We start from the raw sequence: 26,713 nt of genomic DNA on the forward strand, positions 1-26,713 counted from the left end.
CTGACTAGTATGTCCTCAGAGAGAGACTGGATCAGAAATCATACCACTGGTGTTACAATATGCCAATCTTTGAGCTCCTCTCTGTGGAATATAGAATCCAAACAGTGCTGTCTCCATTACTTGTGGGTGGGCAGGAGATCTTTCTGCCAATAGCAGCTTACATTGGCTTTTGACTTTGTGGCTGTGTAGCTATCATCCTGCTGCCCCTGTGCCTCTTACCTCATTCCCAGAGCTAGTACATCAAAATCTCTGGTTTACAGAGCCTTTTGGTTTATGAATTTGGATCTCTAGGGCCTCTTGCAGTTTGTTTGTTCCAACTTAGTCATATTAGACAGGGTATGTTTTCTAGACTTTAAAATTGCTATCTGCAAAGTATGTATGTAAATTTCTACTTCCTGAAGGCTGCCTGTGGATATTATTAGCATACATGAAGTGAATGTATTGAAAGAGTTTTTTTTTTCTTTTAAGTTTGCATTATTTATATAGAGTGATCTGGGCACCAGTGGCTCATGCCTGTAATCCTAGCTACTCAGGAGACTCTGATGGGAGGATCACGGTTCAAAGCCAGCCCAAGCAGGAAAGTCCATGAGACTCTTATCTCCAATTAACCATCAGAAAACCTGAAGTGGCAATGTGGTTCAAAGTGGTAAAAGTGCTAGCCTTGAGCAAAAGAGCTCAGGGACAGTGCCCAGGCCCTGAGTTCAAGTTCCGTGACTGCCAAAAAAAATTAAATTATAGAGAGAGAAAGTTTATTCTTCCATTTCCACACTGTTTGCAATACGTTCCAATCAATGTCATCTCCTCTATCACTCTTTTTGTTGTTTTTTGGAGGGAGCAGAAGTCCTTATTAGAAAGCTGGCAACTGCAGGTAGACTCCTGTCCCAAAGACCTGAAGTCCCAAGTGCTGTTAGCACAAAGTTTATAAAGACAAAGCCACATGATGGGATGGGTCCCAAACCCAACAAAAGAGTTAAGCAAAGCAAACCATCTAGGGGAACAATAGTGGGCAAGCATTCTCCCAAGCAGAACTTTCCTGGGGCTGAACAGCATGATACATCTACAGTTCAAAGAATGGTCTGTTTCACCTCTAGGATTTTTGGAACTGGGTGAAAAGCCCCTACCACCCATTAAGGGGCCAAGATAGTGGTGAGGACAAGATATGGTTACTTAGACCCACTATCCTTATTTCATGAAATCCAGTCATTGACTTTTTTTAATTAGAGGGCTGCATTGGGCCCTTAGGACCATGAGTTTAACCAAGTTACTTTAAACAAGGTTTACAAAAGGGGCTGTTCTGTACTAGACCTGTTTTATTAGCATAAAAACAACATGTTTTTTTCTAAAGTAGCATAGAGTTCCCCTTCAGTTTTTGCCTGGGCTATTCCCAACTGCAATCTAAGGACCCTCCAGCAGTCAAAGGTGGCACAGTATAACTGATACCCATATATAGTCAAGAGGCTTTGAACTTAAACATAACCAGCAATCCTTTCTCAGGTCAGGCTGGGTAAGGTTTACAAATCTATGTACCACAGAAAGTATGTCACACAAGGCTCTGGGAAAGGAGTTGACTTTAGAAAGGGTGATTGAAAAGTCTTAGCTTCAGGGGCTGGGAATGTGGCTTAGTGGTAGAGTGCTTGCCTGGGAATGTGGCTTAGTGGTAGAGTGCTTGCCTGGCATGCATGAAACCCTGGGTTCGATTCCTCAGCACCACATAAATAGAAAAAGCCAGAAGTGGCACTGTGGCTCAAGTGGTAGAGTGCTAGCCTTGAGCAAAAAGAAGCCAGAGAAAGTGCTCAGGCCCTGAGTATAATCCCTGGGAATGGGGGGGCGAGGGGAGTGTTAGCCTCAGCAGATCCAAAGTGGTATGTACCTTCCATCTGGAATCAGCAGATTTTAGCTACGTGTGATAGAGTGAGGCCAGGGTCCCATCCACTTTTATCATGATGGGGTTAGTCAAGATGACACTATGGGGTCCCTCTGAGGTAGCAGTGAGACTGACTTTGATGAACTTCTTAACCCAAGCAGAATCTCCTGGTTGGAAGGGATGGGCAGGATCCAAGGTGGGCTTGTTTATGTGCCTCCTGTTAAATTACCTACAAGTTCTACAGAGACTTAAGTATGGAAGCATTATTAAGTTAACCTAAGGCAGGGGCTTGACTTCAGTGAAACTATTTCCCAGTGCTCCCCTGGTTGCTTCCTCTGAGTATGCTGGTTTGAGTGGCAGGCTGGGGCCCCACTGGTGTTTAAGGCATCTCAGACAGTGGCAGCAGCTGCATGATTTCCTTTTACTACTGTAGAATTCCCTTTTTGATGCCCAGGACAATGTACCCGGGCGACAAGTTTTGGTAACCAGAGTTCCTCCAATAAGGCTAGGATTTCCTGGGCAGACATAGAAGGCTATCTCGTAAGTGCGATCTCTACACTCAAGGGGGTCTGAACATATTACTGTATTCCCATGCCTATTTTTATCTATCCTGCCTCACTTTAAAAAAATAAAACAAGGGCTGGGGATATGGCCTAGTGGCAAGAGTGCTTGTCTCCTATACATGAGGCCCTGGGTTCAATTCCCCAGCACCACATATATAGAAAATGGCCAGAAGTGGCGCTGTGGTCAAGTGGCAGAGTGCTAGCCTTGAGCAAAAAGAAGCCAGGGACAGTGCTCAAGCCCTGAGTCCAAGGCCTAGGACTGGCCAAGGGAAAAAAAAAAAAAAACAACTTTAGGCCCTGATTTTTAAGGGGAGGGGGTTGATGGATGAAAGTGCATCTTCTGTAACTGCTTCAAGCTGAGTAGGGGCAGGACCCTATCTAGCCAGAGACTTGGCTTATTTTGCCCAGGGGTTGCCAGGATTAGATGTCATTAGGAACAGTTGTTTTTACTCTGAACTCCAGAAGATTCCTGAGTGACTCCAAAAAGATTGATTTCAAAAAATTTAGTGGCCTGTCAGGTGTCTACAATCCTGGCTGTCAGTGCGGCAGAAGAGCCATTAAGCTCTGAGTACTGTCTCAGATGGCACCTTGTCCTCTAGCAACCTGGATTGCCAAGGCCATTTGCCAGTATGGCTTCAAGGAACCCAAGTGCCTCCCTTGGCACTGGGATCTCACTAGGGCCTCCAAATGTGGTATAAGAATTCAATGGCAAGATACAGAGAAGCCACTTCTTGTTTTTTGCCAGTCCTGGGGGACTCAGGGCCTGAGCACTGTCCCTGGCTTCTTTTTGCTCAAGGCTAGTACTCTGCCACTTGAGCCACAGTGCCACTTCTGGCTTTCTCTATGTATGTGGTGCTGAGGAATCGAGCCCAGGGTTTCATGTATACTCTACCACTAAGCCACATTCCCAGCCTCCAGAGAAGCCACTTTTTCAGATGTTGAATTGGATGTCTTTATTAGAAAGCTGGCAACTGCAGGTGGACTCCTGTCCCACCCCGTCACTCTTACTACAAAGGTTTTAATTGTCCTCTGAGAAAAGTATTACCTTTTTGGACAAAGTTGCTGCTTTATTTTACTTTTTATTATGTGTATTTGTAAACATACATAAAGGTTAATAATATAAGAAACAAATATACCATTTTTCCAGCTTGTAGCAACCATGGACATTTTCTCCATTTGTTTTATCTATCTCTTTCTTACTTTGGGGTGAGGAAAAGAGTAAAGTACATTCCAACTCCTGCTGTGATGTTTGATTTTGATTTTGATAAAAGAGGCACCCCACTTTTTTTTTTTTTTAATGCTTGTCCTAAGGCTTGAACTGAGGGCTTGGGTGCTGTCCCTGTGCTTTTCCATCCGAGGCTAGTACTCTACCTCTTGAGCTACAGCTCCACTTTTAGCTTTTGGGTAGTTAATTGGAGTTGAGTCCCACAGATTTTCCTGAGTGGGTTGTCTTGGAACCGTGATCCTCAGGTCTCAGCCTCCTCAGTATGTAGGATTATAGGCATGAACCACCAGAGCCTGGCTCTCATGAAACATTGAAATATTTTTGGTCATGCAGTTCTATACCATTTAAATACATTTACATGATTGTAAAGTTTACTTTTACAGTCTGGTTTTCAAAACAGCCAGTTTACCAAATGATAGTCACACCCACCCTTCCCTTTCATTGGCCACATCAGCCATTCATTTGAAGATTCCCTCTTAGGGGGCTCAATCATATTAGTCCATCTTTTTTGTGGTACAAATACATATGATATCACTTGATAGGACTGCTACTGTGTCTCTGTGGAATAGGGCTGAGGGTGTTCTATGAGAAGCAAGTAGAGAAGTAAGAGAGAACACATAGTAAAATTGAAGATGAATGATAGATCTCTCTTACATTTCCTGCTAGGCCTCGGTCCTTATTACTCCACTCCTATATTTGCACTGTGAACTCCAAGACAGCAAGAGAATCTGTAGAGCATTCTCCTTTGATTTACCTTCTCCTGGGAAAGCATCACATAAGATGTCAGCATCCAGGTAGTGGTTCTTAGACTTCAATGGAGTTTCTTGGGTTAGGAAAAGTAGGAGAGTGATATTTGCCTTGATAGTTTCTCACATATTCCTCTGGAGTTTGGAAGTTGCAGCATAAGAGTGGGGAGTGGAGAAGGATTTTAAGATAAATGGTACCTTATTTATACTTCCTAGTGCAACTCAGCAGGAGGGACATAGTGACTAGTCACATCATTCAGTGGGTTTTTCTGATGTAAAGTGGTAAGATTGCTCCTTATCATTTCATTCATAGTTTCATCATCTATTTTTTTGTTTATTAATTGAACACAAATTTTTTTACAAGGTGTTGTGCAAAAAGGGTACAGTTACATAGTAGGACAGTGTGTACATTTCTTGTGATATCTTACGTCCTGTTTTTCTATCCCTTCTCTAGGTCAGGTAGACATATATACAATATACAATGTATCAAGAACATATACAGTATTCACAGACTTGGTATCTACTGTCTCTCCGTCTCCCTTTGTTAACAGTCATATATCAGGGAGATCATGCCCCTTTGTTTTCTGTGTTCTAGGCTTGTCTCGCTCAACATTATTTGTTTGAGTTCTGACCATTTCCCTGCGAATAACAATATTTCACCATTCCTAATCGCTATGTAGTATTCCATTGTGTATAAGTACCATATTTTTTGGATCCATTCGTCTGTGGAGGGGCATCTGGGTTGTTTCCATATTTTGGCTATTGTGAATTGTGCCGCTATAAACATGGAAGTACAAATGTCTTTTTGATATCTTGGGACTTGCTGTTTAGGATAGATGCCTAGGAGGGGTATGGCTGGGTCATAGGGTAGGTCTATATTGAGCTTTTTGAGAAACCTCCATACTGTTCTCCAAAGTGGTTGTACTAATTTGCACTCCAACCAACAATGGAGAAGGGTTCCTCTTTCCCCGCACCCCCTCTAGCATTTGTTGTTGCCTGAGTTCAGAGTATAGGCCATTCTAACTGGAGTGAGGTGGTATCTCAGGGTTGTTTTTATTTGCATTTCCTTTACTACCAGGGATGTTGAGCATTTCCTCATGTGTTTCTTTGCCATTTTTATTTCTTCTCTTGTGAAGTCTCTCTTTAGCTCCTTTGCCCATTTCCTAATTGGTTTATGGGGCTTGGAGGGGCTTAGTTTGTTGAGTTCTCTGTAGATGACAGATATAAGGCCTTTGTCTGTTGCTGTGCTGGTAAAGCTCCTTTCCCATATGGTTGGCTGTCTTTCTATTTTGGTGGCTATGTCCTTAGCTGTGCAGAAACTTTTTAATTTGTAGTAGTCCCATTTGTCAAGTCTCTCCCCTATTTGTTGTGCCCCTGGGACTCTATTCAGGAAGTTCCTTCCTGTGCCTATAAGTTCTGGCGTCTTTCCTACTCTGTCCTTCAGTAGTTTCAAGGATTCAGGTCTGATATTGAGGTCCTTGATCCATTTTGAGTTGATCTTGGTGCATGGTGATAGGCTTGGGTCTACTTTGAGTTTTCTGCATATGGCTGCCCAGTTCTCCCAGCACCAGTAGTTGAAGAGGCTATGTTTATTCCATTGTATGTCTTTAGCTCCTTTGTCGAATATCAGTTGGCTGTAAGAGTGCGGTTTTATTTCTGGGTCTTCAATTCTAATCCATTGGTCTTCCGGTCTGTTTATATACCAATACCATGCTGTTTTTGTTATGATGGCCTGGTAGTAGAGCTTGAAGTCTGGTATTGTGATACCTCCTGCACTGCTTTTTTTGCCTAGATTTGCTTTGGCTATTCTAGGTTTTTTGCTGTTCCATATGAATTTATGGATTGGTTTCTCTATTTCAGTGAAGAATGTGGCTGGGCTTTTGATAGGTATTGCATTGAATTTGTATAACAATTTGGGCAATATGGCCATTTTCACTATATTGATTCTGCCTACCCATAAGCATGGGAGGTCTTTCCATCTCCTTGTGTCTTCTTTGATTTCCCTTATTACATTTTTATAATTTTCATTAAATAGGTCCCTCACATCCTTGGTTAACTTGATCCCTAGGTACTTTATTCTTTTTTTGGCTACTGTAAATGGAATTATTTCCATAATTTCCTTTTCTGTTTGTATATTGCTGGTATACAGAAAAGCTACTGACTTTTGTGGATTGATTTTGTATCCTGCTACTTTGCCAAATTGGTTTATTAGGTATAGGAGTTTGGGTACTGAGTTTTTTGGGTCCTTCAGATATAAGATCATGTTGCCTGCGAATAGGGATAGCATGATTTCTTCCTTGCCGATGTGGATCCCTTTGATGTCCTCCTCTTGCCTTATTGCTATGGCTAGGGATTCTAGCACTATGTTGAAAAGAAGTGGGGAGAGTGGGCATCCTTGTCTTGTTCCTGAGTTTAGGGGGAATGATTTAAGTTTCTCTCCATTTAATATGATGTTAGCAGTTGGTCTGTTGTATATGGCTTTTATTGTTTTGAGGAATGTTCCATCTATTCCTGTTCTCTCCAAAGCTTTTAATAGGTATGGATGTTGCATTTTGTCAAAGGCTTTTTGGGCATCGACTGAGATAACAATATAATTCTTAATTTTAGATCTGTTTATGTGGTGAATTACATTGGTTGATTTACAGATGTTGAACCATCTTTGTGACTGTGGGATGAAGCCTACTTGGTCATGATGTATAATTTTCTTGATCAGTTTCTGGGTCCTGTTAGCTAATATTTTATTGAGGAGCTTTGCATCTGTGTTCATTAGTGATATTGGTCTGTAGTTCTCTTTTTTTGTTGGGTATTTGCCTGGTTTGGGAATGAGTATGATATTAGCTTCATAGAATGAGTCTGGGATTTCTCCTTCTGTTTCTATTTCGCCAAAGAGTTTGAGGAGTATTGGTATTAGCTCCTCACTAAAGGTTTTATAGAATTCGTTGGTGAATCCATCTGGGCCTGGGCTTTTCTTTGTTGGGAGGTTCTTGATTACCCCCCTGTATCTTGCTGTAAGTTATTGGTTTATTTAGTTGATTTATTTCTTCTTGGTTCAGTTTGGGCATTTTATACTTCTCTAAGAATTGATCCATTTCTGTAAAATTATTGTTTTTTAGTGAGTAGAGGTTCTGGAAATAGTTCCTTATGATTGTTTGAATATCGTGCGTACTTGTTGTTATTTTTCCAGTGGAGTCCCTGATTTTACGTATATGAGTCTCTTCTTTTTTTTGTAAATCTTGCGAGGGATCTGTCAATTTTATTTATTTTCTCAAAGAACCAGCTTTTAGTCTTATTTATTTGTTGAATGGTCTTTCTATTTTCAATCAGATTTATCTCTTCTTTAATCTTTGTGATCTCTCTCCTCCTAGTCATTTTAGATTCGATCATTTCTTGTTTCTCCAGTTGTTTTAGTTTCATCGTGAGGTTATTCACTTGCTCTGCTTCCATTCTTTTAATGTGAGTGCTGAGGGCAATGATCTTGCCCCTCAGTACTGCCTTAGCTGTGTCCCATAGTTTTCTTTGTGATGTGTTTTCATTGTCATTGTGGCTTATGAATTCGTTGATTTCATCTTTAATTTGGTCTGTGGCCCAAGTGTTGGATAGCAGTGTGGGGTTTAGCCTCCAAGAATGTGTATAGCCTCTGTGGTATCCTTTGTTGTTGAGGGTTACCTTTAATCCACTGTGATCAGATATAATACATGGGATGATGTCAATACTTTTGTGTTTGCTGAGGTCCTTTGTGTGGGCTATGACGTGGTCTATTTTGGAATATGATCCATGGGCTGCTGAAAAGAAGGTGTATTGGGTCTCTGTAGGGTGGAAGGTTCTATATAGGTCTGTCAGATCCATTTGGGAAATGGTGTTACTTAGGTCCTCAGCTCCCTTGCTAATCCTCTGGGTGTTGGATCTGTCTCTTGGACAGAGTGGGGTGTTAAGGTCACCCACTATGATTGTGTTTGTGTCTATCTTGTTCTATAATTCTGTGAGAATTTGCTTGACATATGCAGGGCCTCTTTTGTTCGGTGAGTATATATTTATCACTGTGATGTCTTGATTCTGGATTTTTCCTTGTATTAATATGTAGTGTCCTTCTTTGTCTTTTGAGTTGATTTTAATGCAAAGTCCAGCTTGTCTGAGATCAGGATGGCTATACCTGCCGTTTTGGTAAGTGCATTTGCTTGGAAGATCTTGCTCCATCCTTTCATTCAGAGCCTGTTTTTATCCCTTGCTGTAAGGTGGGTCTCTTGTAGACAGCAGATATCAACTTTTTGTTTGCAAATCCATTCTGCCAGTCTGCTCCTCTTTATCAGAGAGTTTAAACCATTTATATTTAAAGAGATTAAGGATAAGGGTGTTTTTTCTCCTTCCATTTACTTTTTGGGCTGTTTTTTCCTCCTTTTTTTTTTTTTCTTGTCTTTAGTGAGCTGTTTTTTCTGTTGGATTTTGGCTATTGTAGTTTCTTTCTGATTCTGTCTGTGTGTCTTGTACGATCTATGTTGGCTCCCCTCTTAGAATTTGCTGTAGGGCTGGTTTTTTATTCACATACTCCTTTAACTCCTCTTTGGTATGGAAAGATCTGGTTTTCCCTTCGAATGTGAGCTCCAATTTCGCTGGATATTTGATCTGAGGTTGCATATTGTTAGCCTTAATACTTGGATGGTGTTCTTCTACTCACTTCGTGCTTGGTAAGTTTGTGTGGATAAGTCAGCTGTTATTCGAATCCTCTTCCCATTGTAGAAAATTTCTTTCTTCGCTTTGGCTGAATTCAGAATTTGCTTTTTAATCTTTAGGTCTGAAGTCTTGAATATTATGTGCTTTGGGGTGGCTTTTCTGGGGTCTGGCCTGCTAGGTGTCCTATAGGCTTCGGTTACCTGGATGGGGTCCCCTGTGAGATTGGGGAAGTTTTCTGCAATAACTTTATTGAGAACATGTTTAAGCCCTCTGCTCTGGTATTCGGCTCCTTCTTCTATTCCAATTATGCGCAGATTATATCTCTTGTCTTTGTCCATTAGTTCCTGGATTAGTCTGCCCTGAAGCTTCACCGTTTCATGGAGTGTGGTCATTTTCTGGTTGTTGGCTGCTTCATCGTCCAGGCGAAAGATTCTGGATTCCATATGGTCCACTCTTTGTGTAATGGTTTCAATTGTGGAGTTTATGGATGTCAGAGAGCTATTTATGGTTGTCAGATCAGCTCTGATCGTGGAAATTTCTTCAAAGAGTTGTATTTTAAATCTATTTTTTCATGCATTTCAATTCTCAGGATGTTAAGATTCTCTTTAAAGGAGGCTTGCATTGTATCCATTTTTGCTTCCATTTCTTTCTTGGCTTCTTGGATGTCCTTCACGATTTCCACTCTAAACTCCTGGAATTGTTTTCTGATTTCATTTTTGATGCTTTCCATCATTCCTGTTAACATGGCCTCATTTGCTTTTTTAATCTCCGTCTCTTCAGTCGTGCTGCTTTTTGGAGCTGGTGAGTTGGCTTGCTCTTTGATGAACTGTGTTATGTTTCTTTGTGATTTGTGCATCTGGAAATCTGTGGCTGGCTTCTCAGGTTTGGTTTGTAGCTCTGCCCTCCCTCCTGTGTAGGCGTGTGTATCGGAGCAGGTGCTGCCGCTGTGGCCCCACCCACCAGTGCAGCGCTGTTGCCGGGGGTCCCGCCCTCCTGTGCGCTGTGTGCCCGCTACAACAGGCACTCGCGCTGTAGCCCCGTCCACTTTAGCGGGGTACGCCTCCCAGAACGAGCCCTGGGTTGTTGGGTTGTGTTTGCGCCCTCCCGCGAGTCCGTTGGGGGGGGTGGTATGTGTGGGGCCCAGTGGGATCGACTGTCCGGGCATGGGTTAGCACCCTCAGACCTCGCCTCCGCTGCGAGGGGAGGACGTGATCAGGCCCAGGTTTCCCTGCTGTGCTGGTATTGCCCACCAGCGCCAGTGATTTTAGTTGTAAGAGTCCGCGAGGTCCAGGCGCCTCGGGTGGGGCTTGCACTGCCGGCTGTCCCCCAGCCTCTGTTGGGAAGGGGGTGGGGCTGGTGCGGCTAGTTCAGGCACCTGGGTGGCCTTGGGGCTGCTCCGCCCTTCTCCTGCTAAACTGATTTCCCAGCGCCTGATGGGAGCTTCCCGCCTGATTTGGGGGTTCTTTGTTCCCTCGGGGTGGGGAGGGGGAGGGAGGGAGATCTAGCTTCTTTGTAGGGCTTGGGTCTCTGATAGCTGGTCTCCCGTTGGGTGAGGGGGTAATGGGGGACTCACTGTTCCTGGATTGTGTGTGTGTCCCGTGCAGCCGTTGGACCTTCAGGGGGTGGCGAAGTGTCGTGGTGGCTTCCCCGGTTCCCTCCTTCTGCCGCGCTGGGTTCCCCAGCCGCCGTCTCTCTGAACCCGGTGTGGACCCGAACTTCTCGTCGCTGCCGTAGTGTGTCTTGGTCTGCACCCTCCCTAGTGACCGTGGGGTCTCCCGCTATCTGAGTTCTGTGCTCCCGGCAGCCTGTCTGCCGATCGCCGGGTTCCCCTTTCCCAGCCTGGCCCTGTTTGGGCCAGGGTCGGCTGGTGGGGGGAGGGTGCCCCGGAGACTCTCCGTCTCTGTGTAGGTTTTCAGCTCTTCTTTTTTGCTCCTTTTTGTTTTCCTGCATTTCTCCACTGCTTCTGGCTGCTGGTTTTGCTGGGTTCTTGATGGGGTGTTGGGTGTTGGAGTTCCCAGTTTGCTATTTAGTTGGGGCGAGTCGGAGTGCCTCCCTACTGTGTCGGCGCCATCTTCCAATTCCCCAGTTTCATCATCTATCGATGGCCAAATCTTTATTGGTTATGTCATTAGATCGTAGGATGGTAATTTTTCTCTTTTTATTGTTTTTCTATATTAATTGTCCATAAACCTGTATGAACAAACTTTCTCACTTATTAGAGCTATTTGATTATTCTGAAATAAAGTATATACTAGAAAGTAAGGTCAAATGCTAAGTTCTGTCTCATTAATTACCAGTTTTCAAAGGGAAAAGCTATGTGTCCATGACTTCTAATCAATTTTCACAATTTTCCCCTCTTGTCTCTTTCCCTTATCCTTTACTTTCTCTCTCTCTCTCTTTCTCTCTTTCTCTCTCACTGTCTCTTTCACACACACACACACACACACACACACACACACACACAGATAAACAGATCATTTTGATCACTTTCCAGTACTGAGGCTTGAATTCAGGAGTGTGGTCCTTGAACTTTTTTGCTCAAGACACTCATCCTACCACTTAAGCCACAGCTCCACTTTCAGCTTTTTGGTGGAGCTAAGAGTCTCACAGACTTTCCTGCCTGGGCTGGTTTCAACCACAGTCCTCAGATGTCAGCATCCTGAGTAGCTAGGATTACAGACATGAGTCATTGTTGGCTCCATTTGTCTTTTTATCCCATCTTAGTCCAGTGAAAACCCCTTTCAGCTGGTATGTTCATCTTTTGACCCAGTTACATCTACCTTTTATAAATCCTCTGTATCTGCAAAGACAAGAGAAAACAAGAAGAGGTGACAACAAAAAATGTACTTATTACCTGACTTAATATAAATGTAACCCCTTTGTACATAGCTTTTACAATTAAAAAAAAAAAAAAAGATAACTCAAAGGCACTCTCAGCTTATGAACCCGAGCCTAGATCTAGGATCTAAGGTTCTTTTTGCTTCTGGGTCATCATTGCTTTTAGGCCTTGCAACAGGCGGGAAACATGTACATTTATAAATAGACTGTAGTGCCAGGCACCAGTGGCTCATGCCTGTAATCCTAGCTACTCAGGAAGTTGACATCTGAAGATCATAGTTCAAAGCCAGCCGAGGCAGGAAAATGAGACTCTTATCTCCAATAAACTACTCAGAAAAAGCAAGAAGTGTCGCTGTGACCCAAGTGGTAGAGTGCTAGCCTTGAGCACACAGAGGCTCAGGGACAGCGCCTGAGCCCTGAGTTCAAGCCCCGGGACTGGGGAAAAAAAATAGACAATAGTGAGGTGATTATTAGGTAGGCTAGGAGGAGAGAAAAGTGGGAAATTATTGTTTAGTAGGTGTATGGTTTCAGTTTGGAAGGATGAGGAAGTTCTGGGTGGTGGAGATGGTTGCACAGCAGTGGAAATGTACTTAATGCCATGAAATTATCAGTAAAAATGATTAAAATGGTAAAAAAAAAAATCTGTCCCACGTAATTTACCACATAAAGAAATCCTTATTGTGGGAAAAATTAGACAAGATATAAGAACTTTACATAATTTCCATTTCAAGTTAATTTTAAGATTATACAGACTTTGCCTAATTCTTAAAATTTAAAATACTCCAAATTTTGGTCTAATTTCCTTTTGTAATTGTAGTTTGGTAATGGTGATTATACCTGGTTCTACCTCCTTTCTTTAACACTGCTCCATTTGGGGACCTGGATTTATACTCTTCGCATTCTGAGTCTTGTGATGTCTTCTCTTTTGAAACAGACTTTGCTTCCGGGACTTGCTGGCCCTTCTGGGGAGGTAGCTAAGTGCACAGCTGCTGTGACCGCTTTGTCTACATCTGGAAGTGGTGACAAGGTCCATGCTTACCAGATGGTCCGCACAGATTCCCGGGAACAGAAGCTTGATGCCTTTCTGCAGCCTGTAAGCAAGGTCCCCAGTCAGCCCCTGGCCACTGTTTCAGGGGATAGAACAGACGTCTGTAAGGGTGAGGCCAGGCAGCAAGATCAGGAGATGCTTGAACTCCCATCCCCTGCTGAAGTGGCTGCCAAGAATCAGAGCTTGGAGGGTCCAGCAGTCGAGGGGGCTTCTTCAGATACAGCACAAAAAACAGTACCACCTTCCAGCCCAGGCAACCCCAGGTATGAGCTTTGTGAAGTACACTTGCTCTCTTTGTTCTTTAAAGTCGTTTATGAAACTCTTTGCCCATTTTCTTACCTGACTTGCTCTCTGTCTCCACTTGGGCCAGTGTTGTGGCTTCATCTACTGTCTGCCTTTTACCATGGCTTAAAGCCAACCACCACAGTTTCTTCTGAGAGATCTTAAATATCCATGATTCCAAGTAAGAGCTTGAAATCCATCAGAAAGGGGCCAGGTACTGGTGACCCACACTTGTAATCCTAGCTGCTCAGGAGGTTTAAGATCTGAGGACCACAGCTGGAAGCCAGCGAAGACAGAGGGTACCCAGGCTCTGAGTTCAAACCCCAGGATACACGCACATGCTTGCACGTGTGCATGCATGCAACCCAAACCTCAGAAAGAAAGCAGATGAATCCTTTAGTTTTTGTTTTGTTTTATTGCTGTTTTGTACTTGTCCTAGGCTTAAACTCAAGGCCTAGGCACTGTCCCTGAACTTTTTTGCTCAAGGCTAGTACCCTACCACTTGAGCCTAAGCTCCACTTACAACTTTTTTTGGTGTTTAATTGGAGATAATGAGTCTCATGGACTTTTCGGCCTTGGCTGGTTTTGAACTGTGATCCTCCAGTCTCAGCCTTCTGATTAGCTAAGGATTACAGGCATGAGCCAGTGGCACTTGGCTTGAATCCTTTGTTATTAATAAAGTATTTTGATAAAACTTTAACATCATAGGTGACTAGGAAAAGAAACCAAGAAACCTAAAGTGGCTCTTCTGTCCTACCCAAAAGTAGTATCATTTATTTCTAAAGAAGCTCTTTGTCAATCCAGTTCATAAAACATCCTGAAGTATGTGTTAAGAGAGCTAGAAAAGGCATTATAGTAACAAAGAATGTCACTTAGCAACTACTTATTTTTTTAATGTTATACTTACTTTTGAACATTTCATATCCTGTTCTACAGGTTCTCTCTCTCTCTCTCTCTCTTTCTCTCTCTCCCCCTCCCCCCACTCTCTCCCCCTCTTTCTCCCCCTCTCTTCCCCAGTCCTGGGGCTTGAACTCAGGGCCTGGGCTCTGTCCCTGAGCTTCTTTTTGCTCAAGGCTAGCACTCTACAACTTCAGCACAGCACCACTTCTGGCTTTTTCTGTTTTATGTGGTACTGAGAAATAAAACCCAGGGTTTTGTGCATGCTAAGCAAGTACTGTACCACCAAGCCACAGTCCCAGCCCTGCAGGTTCTTTTCTTAAAGACTATGTCTCTCTCAAGTCTCCGAGGTGGACACTCCTTATTTAGTAAGCTCAGGTGCTGTACTTGGAGAACAAGCCAGAGTTACTTGCCCAAGGCTGCACATTTACTTTGTGGCTTGCCACAAAGAACCCTAGCACTAACATGGCTATTTGAACTTGATTAAGGTATTTAAATCTAATTTCTTACTGCTCAAGAGTGCAAGACGTCTTCAGATGAAATTAATATCCAGATTGGTAGTTCTATAGGAAGAACAACTCGATTATCAACTTCCAGTAGGTGAAGATCGCCTAAATCATCCTAGTAAGACAACTTTCGAGGATTTTTTCAGTGAAGAATAAAGGATGCTGATATTTATCAAGCAGTGTCAGGTATTCTATATACATATGTCATTTAATGCTTTTAGCTTTTAGGGAAGTATTACATTTGTTTATCTGTTGGGGAACTAATAAATAAACCTAAATCTCTTGCCCAGTCTTCTCTAGCCTTCCACCTCTCCTCCTGTTCATGTTGCTTCAGCCAGGTGGCTCTTGTGGCTGGGCTGGACTGCCTGAGCTAATTCTTAGCCCTTGCTTTTACCTCAACCTAGAAGGCTCTGGCTTCTTGTCACTTGGGTCTCTGCTCAGATGTCAGCTCTTGCTAGAGGTCTCCTTTTCCGTTTAAAGTTCTCTCCTTTCACTGCCCATCATTCTATCATATGACTTTTTAAAAAAACTATCATTCATTAACATTAAAAAAAACAACAATCTTTGTCTGGGTGCTGATGGCTCATGTCTGTAATCTTAAGCTTGTCAGGAGGCTGGAATCTGAGGATTGCAGTTTGAAGTCAGCCCTGGCAGGAAAGCATGCAAGACTCTTATCTCCAATTAACCATCAGAAAACAGAAGTGGAGCTCAAAGTGCTAGAGAGAAAAAAGAGCTCAGGGATAGTGCCCAGGCCCTGAGTTCAAGCCCTACAACTGACAAAACCAATCCATCTTATGATTCTTCTTAAGTCTCCTGCCAGATGGAGAGTTTTTGCTACTTTTTTTTTTACTTTCATATTCATCTACTTTTTCATATTTAAAAAACTTTTTTTCTGCTGTAGTTTGACTCTTTTCCCATAGGAAGTAATAATCCTGAAGCCCAGTGCCTTGCCCCATACAGTCATTACTGATGATGGATAGATGGAGAAGTGAATGATAAAGAAGCTTGACCAAGTCCACTCATGTCACTTGCTCAAGGACCTGCAATGTCGCCTAGACTGTTCAGTATGGTTGTTGGCTTTTGAGGGCTTCTAGGTGACCAGTGTGCTAGAGGACAGCTTGCAGCTATGTAACAGAAGTGGCCATCAGCATGGAGAAGCGGTTCCTTTTTCCCTGTAAAATACAAAATTTGGTGGAGTTTAAAAATAAAAAGAGTTTGGCACTGGCGGCTCATGCCTGTACTTCTAACTACTCAGGAGGCTGGGATATGAAGATCGAGGTTCAAAGCTAGCCCAGCCATGTAAATCCAAGAGACTTTTAACTAATTAACCAGCAAAAAGCTGGAAGTAGAGCTAATGGCTCAAGTGGTAAAGTGCTGGCTTTAAGTAAAAAAAGCTAGGAGGAAGTTGTAATATGCACCTTCTTTTTTTCTCTCTCTTTAAAAAAATGTTTCTTTAAAATCTGAAACCGAGATTCAGACTTGGTACCTATCACTTTTGCTCATTGGCTATCACTCTGCCAACTGGGCCAAGCCTTCAGTCTCTCCATTTTTTTCCTTTATTGTAGGAAGAGGCATCGGGAAGATTCTGATGTGGAAATGACAGATGATTCCCAGAAGGACATGACAGCAGCTTGTACCCCTCGGAGAAGGATCATTAACCTCACCAGTGTTTTAAGTCTCCAAGAAGAAATCAGTGAACGGGGACATGAGAGTACGTAAGTGCAGAGACCTGCTCAGGACTCAGAGGGTCCCAATTGTTGCCAGGAATCCCCTGGAAATGCAGAAAGCATTCTGTTGTCCATTGGACAAGCCTACCTTCCCACATCAATCCACAGAGACATCAGATGATGGTTCTCAAAAGGAAGAAAAGGGTACCTGTCTATTTTAATTAGTATTTATTATATTTTTATTAAATGATAGGAGTCAGGTAAAAATTTATTGCAGTAATTTCTACTTTGCTAAAAGCATCATGATGATAAACAAAAAACACTTAGAGCCTAAATGTGATGTGCTATTGCTGAAGGTTCACAGGCTTCACAGGGTCTGACTTCAGATCTTGACCTAAGATCCTGTGTGCAGATCACCTCTGTTGTGTCAACACACTTGGGACTTAACCTTTCTGTGCCTGTTGTTTCTCATCTAAAACCTGAGATTAATTCTGCCCTAATTAGACATCAACTATGACACACTTGTGAAAGACTCCATAGATGCTTTTATAGTCAGGAAACAACATAATATTTGTCATCCTCAGACATAGCTTTTGAGAATACTGACTGAGCAACTGCATCCTGCTCCCTTCATAAGTAACAGAGAGGTTTTAGGTGTCAGAGGAGACCCAGGGATTAGGTGTATGATTGCAATCGGTGTCACAGCCATTCTAACCCCACCTTCTGAGTGAGTCACTCACACTCCAATAGACTTCACTGGCTCAGGCAGCAGGTCTGTACATATGGATTGGCTAGTATCTTTTTCATTTTTCAAACATTTCAATCGTATTATTAAATGGATCTTTAAAATGTAACCAAATGGATCTTTAAACATGAAATGTTTCTTTAAAATATGACACATCTGTATTCATTTTTAAAAATAACAAGTAGACCAGGACCAAGTCAGTACCTTTCCCATTCATCCTTAACTCTTTAAAACAGATGCTGTGACTCATTGGCCTCCTAAATTTTTTTTTAGTCACCATGCATCTAAACCAATGCAGAAAGACCTCAGTTTCCCTCTCCTTACTCGCTCTCTCTTCTTAGCACTCTGGGTTTGTGTTTACATGTGACTGAGCTTTTGCCAGTTGTACAAGTGGTTGCTGACTGGGTTTCCAATTATTTCTATGAAGACTTTCTCCAGTTACTTTTTCCCTTTATTAGCATTCATGCTGGAACCTTTGAAAGCGGTTTTTTTTTTTTTTGTAATTTATTTATTAATTAAAATTTTTTTGACAAGGTGTTGTGCAAAAAGGGTACAGTTACATAGTAGGGCAGTGTGTATATTTCTTGTAATATCTTACACCCTGTTTTTCTTTCTCTTCCCTAAGTCAGGTAGACATATATAAAATACATAATGTACCAAGAACATATACAGTAGCCACGTGGCCTACACCCAAGAAAATTCGCCTAGGGCTTTAAATGTAATGTCGACATTAGACAATATGTCGACAGTAGTCTTATATGAACGTACATACATAGCTTTTGAGCTATTGTATTCCACTGAGAGGTCAATTTTTGACCTTTATATGTTGAGTAGTTGTTTGGCTTTAGTTACATAATGTTGGGTCGCTGACCCAATCCTGTGGGAAATACCATTTGACAAGCAGTTTTTGGTTTCACAGACCTGGTCTCTACTGTCCGTCACTCCATCTTTTTTTTTTGGCCAGTCCTGGGGCTTGGACTCAGGGCCTGAGCACTGTCCCTGGCTTCCTCTCGCTCAAGGCTAGCACTCTGCCACTTGAGCCACAGCGCCACTTCTGGCCATTTTCTGTATATGTGGTGCTGGGGCATCAAACCCAGGGCCTCATGTATACAAGGCAAGCACTCTTGCTACTAGGCCATATCCCCAGCCCCCGTCACCCCGTCTTAACAGTCATATATCAGGGAGATCATGCCCCTTTGTTTTCTGTGATCTAGGCTTGTCTCGCTCAACATTATTTGTTCAAGTTCTGACCATTTCCCTGCGAATAACAATATTTCACCATTCCTAATCGCTATGTAGTATTCCATTGTGTATAGGTACCATATTTTTTGGATCCATTCATCTGTGGAGGGGCATCTGGGTTGTTTCCATATTTTAGCTATTGTGAATTGTGCAGCGATAAACATGGAAGTACAAATGTCTTTTTGATATCTTGGGACCTGCTGTTCAGGATAGATGCCTAGGAGTGGTATGGCCGGGTCATAGGGTAGGTCTATATTGAGCTTTTTGAGAAACCTCCATACTGTTCTCCAAAGTGGTTGTACTAATTTGCACTCCCACCAACAATGGAGAAGGGTTCCTCTTTCCCCACACCCTCTCCAGCATTTGTTATTGCCTGAGTTCAGAGTATAGGCCATTCTAACTGGAATGAGGTGGTATCTCAGGGTTGTTTTTATTTGCATTTCCTTTACTACCAGGGATGTTGAACATTTCCTCATATGTTTCTTTGTCATTTTTATCTCTTCTCTTGTGAAGTCTCTCTTTAGCTCCTTTGCCCATTTCCTAATTGGTTTACTGGGCTTGGAGGGGCTTAGTTTTTTGAGTTCTCTGTAGATGACAGATATTAGGCCTTTGTCTGTTGCTGTGCTGGTAAAGATCCTTTCCCATATGTTTGGCTGCCTTTCTGTTTTGGTGGCTATGTCCTTCGCTGTGCAGAAACTTTTTAATTTGTAGTAGTCCCATTTGTCGAGTCTTTCCCCTATTTGTTGTGCCCCTGGGACTCTATTCAGGAAGTTCCTTCCTGTGCCTATAAGTTCTACCGTCTTTCCTACTCTGTCCTTCAGGAGTTTCAAGGATTCAGGTCTGATATTGAGGTCCTTGATCCATTTTGAGTTGATCTTGGTGCATGGTGATAGGCTTGGGTCTACTTTGAGTTTTCTGCATATGGCTGCCCAGTTCTCCCAGCACCAGTAGTTGAAGAGGCTATGTTTATTCCATTGTATGTCTTTAGCTCCTTTGTCGATTATCAGCTGACTGTAAGAGTGCGGTTTTATGTTTGGATCTTCAATTCTAATCCATTGGTCTTCTGATCTTTTTTTTGCCAGTCCTGGTGCTTGGAATCAGGGCCTGAGCACTGTCCCTGGCTTCTTCTTTTTTTTTTTTTTTTTTTTCTCAAGGCTAGGACTCTGCCACTTGAGCCACAGTGCCACTTCTGGCCCTTTTCTGTATATGTGGTGCTGGGGAATTGAACCCAAGGCCTCATGTATATGAGGCAAGCACTCTTGCCACTAGGCCATATCCCCTTCTGGTCTGTTTTCATACCAATACCAGGCTGTTTTTGTTAGGATGGCCCTATAGTAGAGCTTGAAGTCTGGTATTGTGATACCTCCTGCACTGCTTTTTTTGCCTGGAATTGCTTTGGCTATTCTAGGTCTTTTGCTGTTCCATATGAATTTATGGATTGCTTTCTCTATTTCAGTGAAGAATGTGACTGGGATTTTCATAGGGATTGCATTGAATTTGTATAACAATTTGGGTAATATGGCCATTTTCACTCTATTGATTCTGCCTACCCGTGAGCATAGGAGGTCTTTCCATCTCCTTATGTCTTCTTTGATTTCCCTTATTAGGTTTTTATAGTTCTCATTAAATAGGTCCGTCACATCCTTGGTTAGGTTGATCCCTAGGTACTTTAATTTTTATTTTTTGGCTACCGTAAATGGAATTGTTTCCATAATTTCATTTTCTGCTTGTACATTGCTGGTGTACAGAAAAGCTGCTGACTTTTGTGGATTGATTTTGTATCCTGCGACTTTGCCAAATTGGTTTATTAGGTGTAGGAGTTTGGGTACTGAGTTTTTTGGGTCCTTCAGATATAAGATCATGTCGTCTGCAAATAGGGATAGCTTGATTTCTTCCTTGCCGATGTGGATCCCTTTGATGTCCTCCTCTTGCCTTATTGCTATGGCTAGAGATTCCAGCACTATGTTGAAAAGAAGTGGGAAGAGTGGGCATCCTTGTCTTGTTCCTGAGTTTAGCGGGAATGATTTAAGTTTCTCTCCATTTAATATGATGTTAGCAGTTGGTCTGTTGTATATGGCTTTAATTGTTTTGAGGAATGTTCCATCTATTCCTGTTCTCTCCAGAGCTTTTAATAAGTATGGATGTTGTATTTTGTGAAAGGCTTTTTGGGCATCGACTGAGATAACAGTGTGATTCTTGATTTGAGTTCTGTTTATGTGGTGAATTACGTTGATTAATTTACGGATGTTGAACCATCCTTGTGACTGTGGGAGGAAGCCTACTTGCTCATGATGTTTAATTTTCTTGATCAATTTCTGGATCCTGTTAGCTAATATTTTATTGAGGAGCTTTGCATTTGTGTTCATTAGTGATATTGGTCTGTAGTTCTCTTTTTTTTTTTTGTTGGGTCTTTGCCTGGTTTGGGAATGAGTATGATATTAGCTTCATAGAATGAGTTTGGGATTTCTCCTTCTGTTTCTATTTCACCGAAGAGTTTGAGGAGTATTGGTATTAGCTCCTCACTAAAGGTTTTATAGAATTCGTTGATGAATCCATCTGGGCCTGGGCTTTTCTTTGTTGGGAGGTTCTTGATTACCCCCCTGTATCTTGCTGTAAGTTATTGGTTTATTTAGTTGATTTATTTCTTCTTGGTTCAGTTTGGGCATTTTATACTTCTCTAAGAATTGATCCATTTCTGTAAAATTATTGTTTTTTAGTGAGTAGAGGTTCTGGAAATAGTTCCTTATGATTGTTTGAATATCGTGCGTACTTGTTGTTATTTTTCCAGTGGAGTCCCTGATTTTACGTATATGAGTCTCTTCTTTTTTTGTGTAAATCTTGCGAGGGATCTGTCAATTTTATTTATTTTCTCAAAGAACCAGCTTTTAGTCTTATTTATTTGTTGAATGGTCTTTCTATTTTCAATCAGATTTATCTCTTCTTTAATCTTTGTGATCTCTCTCCTCCTAGTCATTTTAGATTCGATCATTTCTTGTTTCTCCAGTTGTTTTAGTTTCATTGTGAGGTTATTCACTTGCTCTGCTTCCATTCTTTTAATGTGAGTGCTGAGGGCAATGATCTTGCCCCTCAGTACTGCCTTAGCTGTGTCCCATAGGTTTCTTTGTGATGTATTTCCTTGTCATTGTGGCTTATGAATTTGTTGATTTCATCTTTATTTTGGTCTGTGGCCCAAGTGTTGGATAGCAGTGTGGGGTTTAGCCTCCAAGAATGTGTATAGCCTCTGTGGTAACCGTTGTTATTGAGGGTTACCTTTAATCCACTGTGGTCAGATATAATACATGGGATGATGTCAGTACTTTTGTATTTGCTGAGGTTCTTTGTGTGGGCTATGGCATGGTCTATTTTGGAGTATGATCCATGGGCTGCTGAGAAGAAGGTATATTGGGTGTCTGTAGGATGGAAGATTCTGTCTAGATCTGTCAGATCCATTTGGGATATGGTGTTACTTAGGTCCTCAGCTTCCTTGCTAATCCTCTAGGTGTTGGATCTGGCTCTTGGAGAGAGTCGGGTATTAAAGTCACCCACTATGATTGTGTTTGCGTCTATCTTGTTCTGTAGTTCTGTGAGAATTTGCTTGACATATGTAGGGCCTCTTTTGTTTGGTGAGTCTACATTTATCACCGTGATGTCTTGATTCTGGATTTTTCCTTGTATTAAAATGTAGTGACCTTCTTTGTCTTTTTGAGTTGATTTTAATAAGAAGTCCAGCTTGTCTGAGATCAGGATGGCTACTCCTGCCATTTTGGTATGTGCGTTTGCTTGGAAGATCTTGCTCCATCCTTTCATTCAGAGCCTGTTTTTATCCCTTGCTGTAAGGTGGGTCTCTTGTAGACAACAGAAGGCAACTTTTTGTTTGCGGATCCATTGTGCCAGTCTGCTCCTCTTTATCGGAGAGTTTATACCATTTATATTCAAAGAGATCAAGGATAAGAGTGTTTTTTCTCCTTCCATTTTCTTGTTGGGCTGTTTTTCCTCTTTTTTTTTTCTTGTCTTTAGTGAGCTGCTCTTTCTGTTGGGCTCTGGCTATTGTAGTTTCTTTCTGTTTCTGTCTGTGTGTCCTGTATGATTTCTGTTGGGTGGGAGTCCCCTCTTAGAATTCACTGTAGGGCTGGTTTTTTATTCACATACTCCTTTAGATCCTCTTTGCTATGGAAATATCTGGTTTTCCCCTTGAATATGAACTCCAGCTTCGCTGGATATTTTATTTTAGGTTGGCATTGTTGGCCTGTAGGACTTGGATGGTGTTCTTCCATTCTCTTCGCGCGTGGTAGGTTTGTGTGGAGAGGTCTGCTGTTATTCGGATCCTCTTCCCATTGTAATAAATTTCTTTCCTCGCTTTGGCTGCATTCAAAATTTTCTCTTTATTCTTTTTTTTGGGGGGCCAGTCCTGGGCCTTGGACTCAGGGCCTGAGCACCATCCCTGGCTTCTTCCTGCTCAAGGCTAGCACTCTGCCACCTGAGCCACAGCGCCCCTTCTGGCCGTTTTCCATATATGTGGTCCTGGGGAATTGAACTGAGAGCTTCATGTGTAGGAGGCAATCACTCTTGCCACTAGGCCATATTCCCAGCCCTTCTCTTTATTCTTGAGATCTGAAGTCTTGAATATTATGTGCCTTGGCGTGCCTTTTCTAGGATTTGGTCTGCCAGGTGTCCTATACGCTTCGGTTACCTGGATGGGGTCCCTTGTGAGATTGGGGAAGTTTTCTACAATCACTTTATTGAGAATATTTTGAAGCCCTCTGCTCTGGTATTCGGCTCCTTCTTCTATTCCAATTCTGCGCAGATTATATCTCTTGTCTTTGTCCACTAGCTCCTGGATTAGTCTGCCCTGGAGTTTTACCGTTTCTTGGAGTGTGGTAGTTTTCTGGTTCTTACCGGCTGCATCATCGTCCAGGAGAGAGATTCTGGCTTTCATATGGTCAGTTCTTACTGCTGTGGATTCCAGTGCGGAGTTTATGGATGTCAGAGAGCTATTTATGGTTGTCAGATCAGCTCTGATCGTGGAAATTTCTTCCTTTAAAGAGTTGTATTTTAAATCTATTTTTTCATGCATTTCACTTCTCAGGATGTTAAGGTCTTCTTTGACAGAGGTTTGCACTGTATCCATTTTTGCTTCCATTTCTTTCTTGGCTTCCTGGATGTCCTTAGAGACTTCCACTCTAAACTCCTGGAATTGTTTTCTGATTTCGTTTCTGAGGCTTTCCATCATTTCTGCTAACATAGCCTCAGTTGTTTTTTTATTCTCCATCTCCTCTTCAGTCGTGCTGCTTTTTGAAGCTGGAGAGTTGGCTTGCCCTTTGATGAAATGTGTTATATTTCTTTGTGATTTGCACCTCTGGAGATCTGTGGGTGGCTTCCCTGGTTTAGCTTTGTGCTGGTTCCCGCTGGTCCGTCAGTGGGATACTTGTTTGTGTCCTGGCTCTGGGTTTGAATTTGGTTGTTGAACCTTACTGCCCAGTGGGTGAGCGTGACCGTCTTGGTTGTTGCCGAGGTGGTCACCCTCACTGCACTTGGGGGTGGGTAGGTTCTGTGTCTTTCTCTGTGGGATAGTGTCCTGCCGCTGTGTTGTGCTGACCCTAGTGTGCCCCTGGTGGGGGTTTGCTGGTCGCTGATTCAGCGTGGCGTAGAGGCTTTTGTCTCCTTTGGTTCTTTTTTCCACTCGGTATCTTGGTCAGGGGAGCTCACCTCTCAGGCGGTTTGCCCTCCTGTGTGGATTGCTTCGGGGCCGGTGTTGTTGAGGGGTAGCCCACCCACTTGTGTGAAATTTGCCAATCTGAGTGGGCGCTGCTGCTGGGGGGCTCTGCCCTCCTATGTGGGTGCACCTATCAGTGGGCGCTGCCCCTGGGGCGCCCTGCCCACCTGTGTGGGGTACGCCTACCAGAGCGAGCCCCGGGTTGTTCGGGTGTGCTTGTGCCCTCCCGCGAGTTTGCTGTGGGGGGCGGTATGTGTGGGGCCCAGTGGGATCAAGTGCCCGGGCGCTGGTTGGCACCCACAGACTGCACCTCCGCTCCTAGGGGGGCGCATGATTGGGCCCAGGTGTCCCTGCTGGGCCGGTATTGCCCACCAGCACGCCTGTGACTTTTGTTCAAAAAGTCCACGAGGCCCAGGCGTCTCAGGTGGGGCTTCCAATGCCTGCCGGTCCCCGGGCCCCTGTTGTGGAGGGTGTGGGGCCGGGCCGGTTCAGGCTCCTCTGCTGCCTTGGCACTGCTCTGCTCCTGCTAGCTCCTGTGTCCTCCCAGAGTCTGAAGGGACCTTTTGCAGCCTGATTTGGGGGTTCTTTGTTCCCTCGGGGTGCGGAGGGGGAGGGAGGGAGCTCTAGCTTCTTTGTAGGGTTTGGGTCTCTGATAGCTGGTCTCCCATTGGGGGAGGGGGTAATGAGGAACTTACTGGTCCTGGATTGTGTGTGTGTCCCGTGCTGCTGTTGGCCCTTCGGGGTGGTGTGCTGGGGTGTGGCGATGGGTCGTTTGGTGGTGTAGGCCCCGGCTCTCCCCTTCTGCACCGCCCAGTTCCCCCGCTGCTCACCTCCAATCCAGGCTGTGCGGTCCTGTGCCTCCCGTCACCACCGTCTGTCTCCATCGGTCCGCTTTCCCCCTGGGGTCCGTGGAGCTCTTGCTGTCTAGACTCTGCGCTCCTGGCATGACTTTTTGGCAGTTGGTTTGCTGGCGCTGGGTCCCCTTTCCCAGCCTGGCCCTGTTCGGGCCAGGGTCGGTGGGTGGGGGGAGGGTGCCCTGGAGATTTTCCGGCTCTGTGCAGGTTATAGGCTCTTCTTTTTTTGTTGTTTTTCGTTTCCCGCGTTTCTCTATTGCTTCTGGCTGCTGGTTTTGCTGGGTTCTTGATGGGGTGTTGGGTGCTGGAGTTCCCAGCTCGCTATTCAGTTGGAGCGAGTTGGGGTGCCTCCCTATTGTGGCGGCGCCATCTTCCTCCCTCCTGAAAGCGGTTTTTAATCATATAAGAAAGGGCGGCTATTGTGTGATTTACTTAGCAGTCTTCATTTCAGTATTTTAAATGACAGACTTCCCCCAGACTTGAAATGTACGAGGCAATCTATTAAAGATCACTTTTTCAGTAATATCAAACTTTTCAGTGAAATGAAACAAACGCCTGTGTCCAGGTTTGGAGTTTTACTGAAGCCAAGATGGTGAGTCTTAAGTGTTTAAAATGATAAATCATGTGAGATATATCATTCCCAGGCAGTCTTGTGAAACGCAGAATACATGCTGCCATCCTTTTTTAAATACAAAGTAACAAGATGGAGAGGTCAGATTTGATGAAACATCTAGAACAAGCCCAGAGCTAGGCACTGTGGCACAAAATACAGTGCCAGCTTCTTGCAGGTCCAGTCAGGAAGATGACTGAGCTTGAAAGTTCCAGGCCAGTTTGCACAACTTAACGAGACCATGTCTCAAACCAAAACAAACCAAAGAAAAAGAAGAGCTAGCTCTAGGAGCAGCTTTGTAGACAACAGTCATTGTCAGTGGCCAGGCTGGTGGCTCACATAGGTGAGCACATACATGATTCAGATCCCTTAGCCAGGGAGGAAAGCTTTTTCCTGTAAGAGCCATTTAGCTATGTTGATGTTTATGTTACTATGAAACAAGCTCCTCCTCATTTGTTGAATTTCCAGTCCCACCTGCCGTTGCCTTGGCAGGGTCAGATCAAATGATTTTGAGGGCCAGACCTTCCTCCCTACCTCTGCCTAGGCCAGCCCTGTGTCTTTACAAGGGGCAGTCTGTGGCACTTTAATAGTCACAAAGAGGAGGCCACTGGGCTGTGAGGAGCGCAGTGAGCAACTGTAGTGACACAGGAAGGCTCTGCTGAAGCTTATGACTGCCCTACTATGCCAAACGGGCCTGCTCCCAAAGCCCTTCCTGGATTCTCGGGAACACTTTTGATACCATGGAAATGTTCTGTAAGCTCCAAGGCTCTGCCCCTGTAGTGACCTCTGCCATGGACCCTATGCTGGCATCTTGTCCATACACGCTCAAGAAAACTCTTTTTTTTTTTTTTTTTTTTGGCCAGTCCTGGGCCTTGGACTCAGGGCCTGAGCACTGTCCCTGGCTTCTTCCTGCTCAAGGCTAGCATTGTGCCACCTGAGCCACAGCGCCCTTTCTGGCCGTTTTTTCCATATATGTGGTGCTGGGGAATCAAACCAAGAGCTTCATGTGTAGGAGGCAAGCACTCTTGCCACTAGGCCATATTCCCAGCCTCAAGAAAACTCTTTGAGTTGAAGTCCACATTGGGATTTCTCAGGCTCAGGTTGGGTGAGGAAAGTTACTAATTTCAGAACACCAGCCTGCCTACTCCCTGATGTTGTTTTCCTGAGCCTGGAAAGAAGTGGGAATCAACTTTCCTTATAACAGCACTCTCACCTGCACATGTGCTGTTCCTCAAGTGCTATTTG

The 26,713-nt window shown here is 43.5% G+C and overlaps 1 protein-coding gene across 2 annotated transcripts in view; it reads left to right on the forward strand.

Moving 5' to 3' along the window:
- Mlh1 (mutL homolog 1) overlaps positions 1–26,713 on the forward strand; it is a 65,939-nt gene that overhangs the window by 26,131 nt on the left and 13,095 nt on the right. For both annotated transcript variants that reach the window (XM_048348659.1, XM_048348660.1), the window contains 2 exons: positions 12,839–13,215; positions 16,203–16,348. In XM_048348659.1, coding sequence (XP_048204616.1) covers positions 12,839–13,215; positions 16,203–16,348 — 523 coding nt within the window. The remainder of the gene's footprint in view (positions 1–12,838; positions 13,216–16,202; positions 16,349–26,713) is intronic.

Source organism: Perognathus longimembris, chromosome 6, assembly GCF_023159225.1.
Source record: "Perognathus longimembris pacificus isolate PPM17 chromosome 6, ASM2315922v1, whole genome shotgun sequence".
NCBI lineage: Eukaryota > Metazoa > Chordata > Mammalia > Rodentia > Heteromyidae > Perognathus > Perognathus longimembris.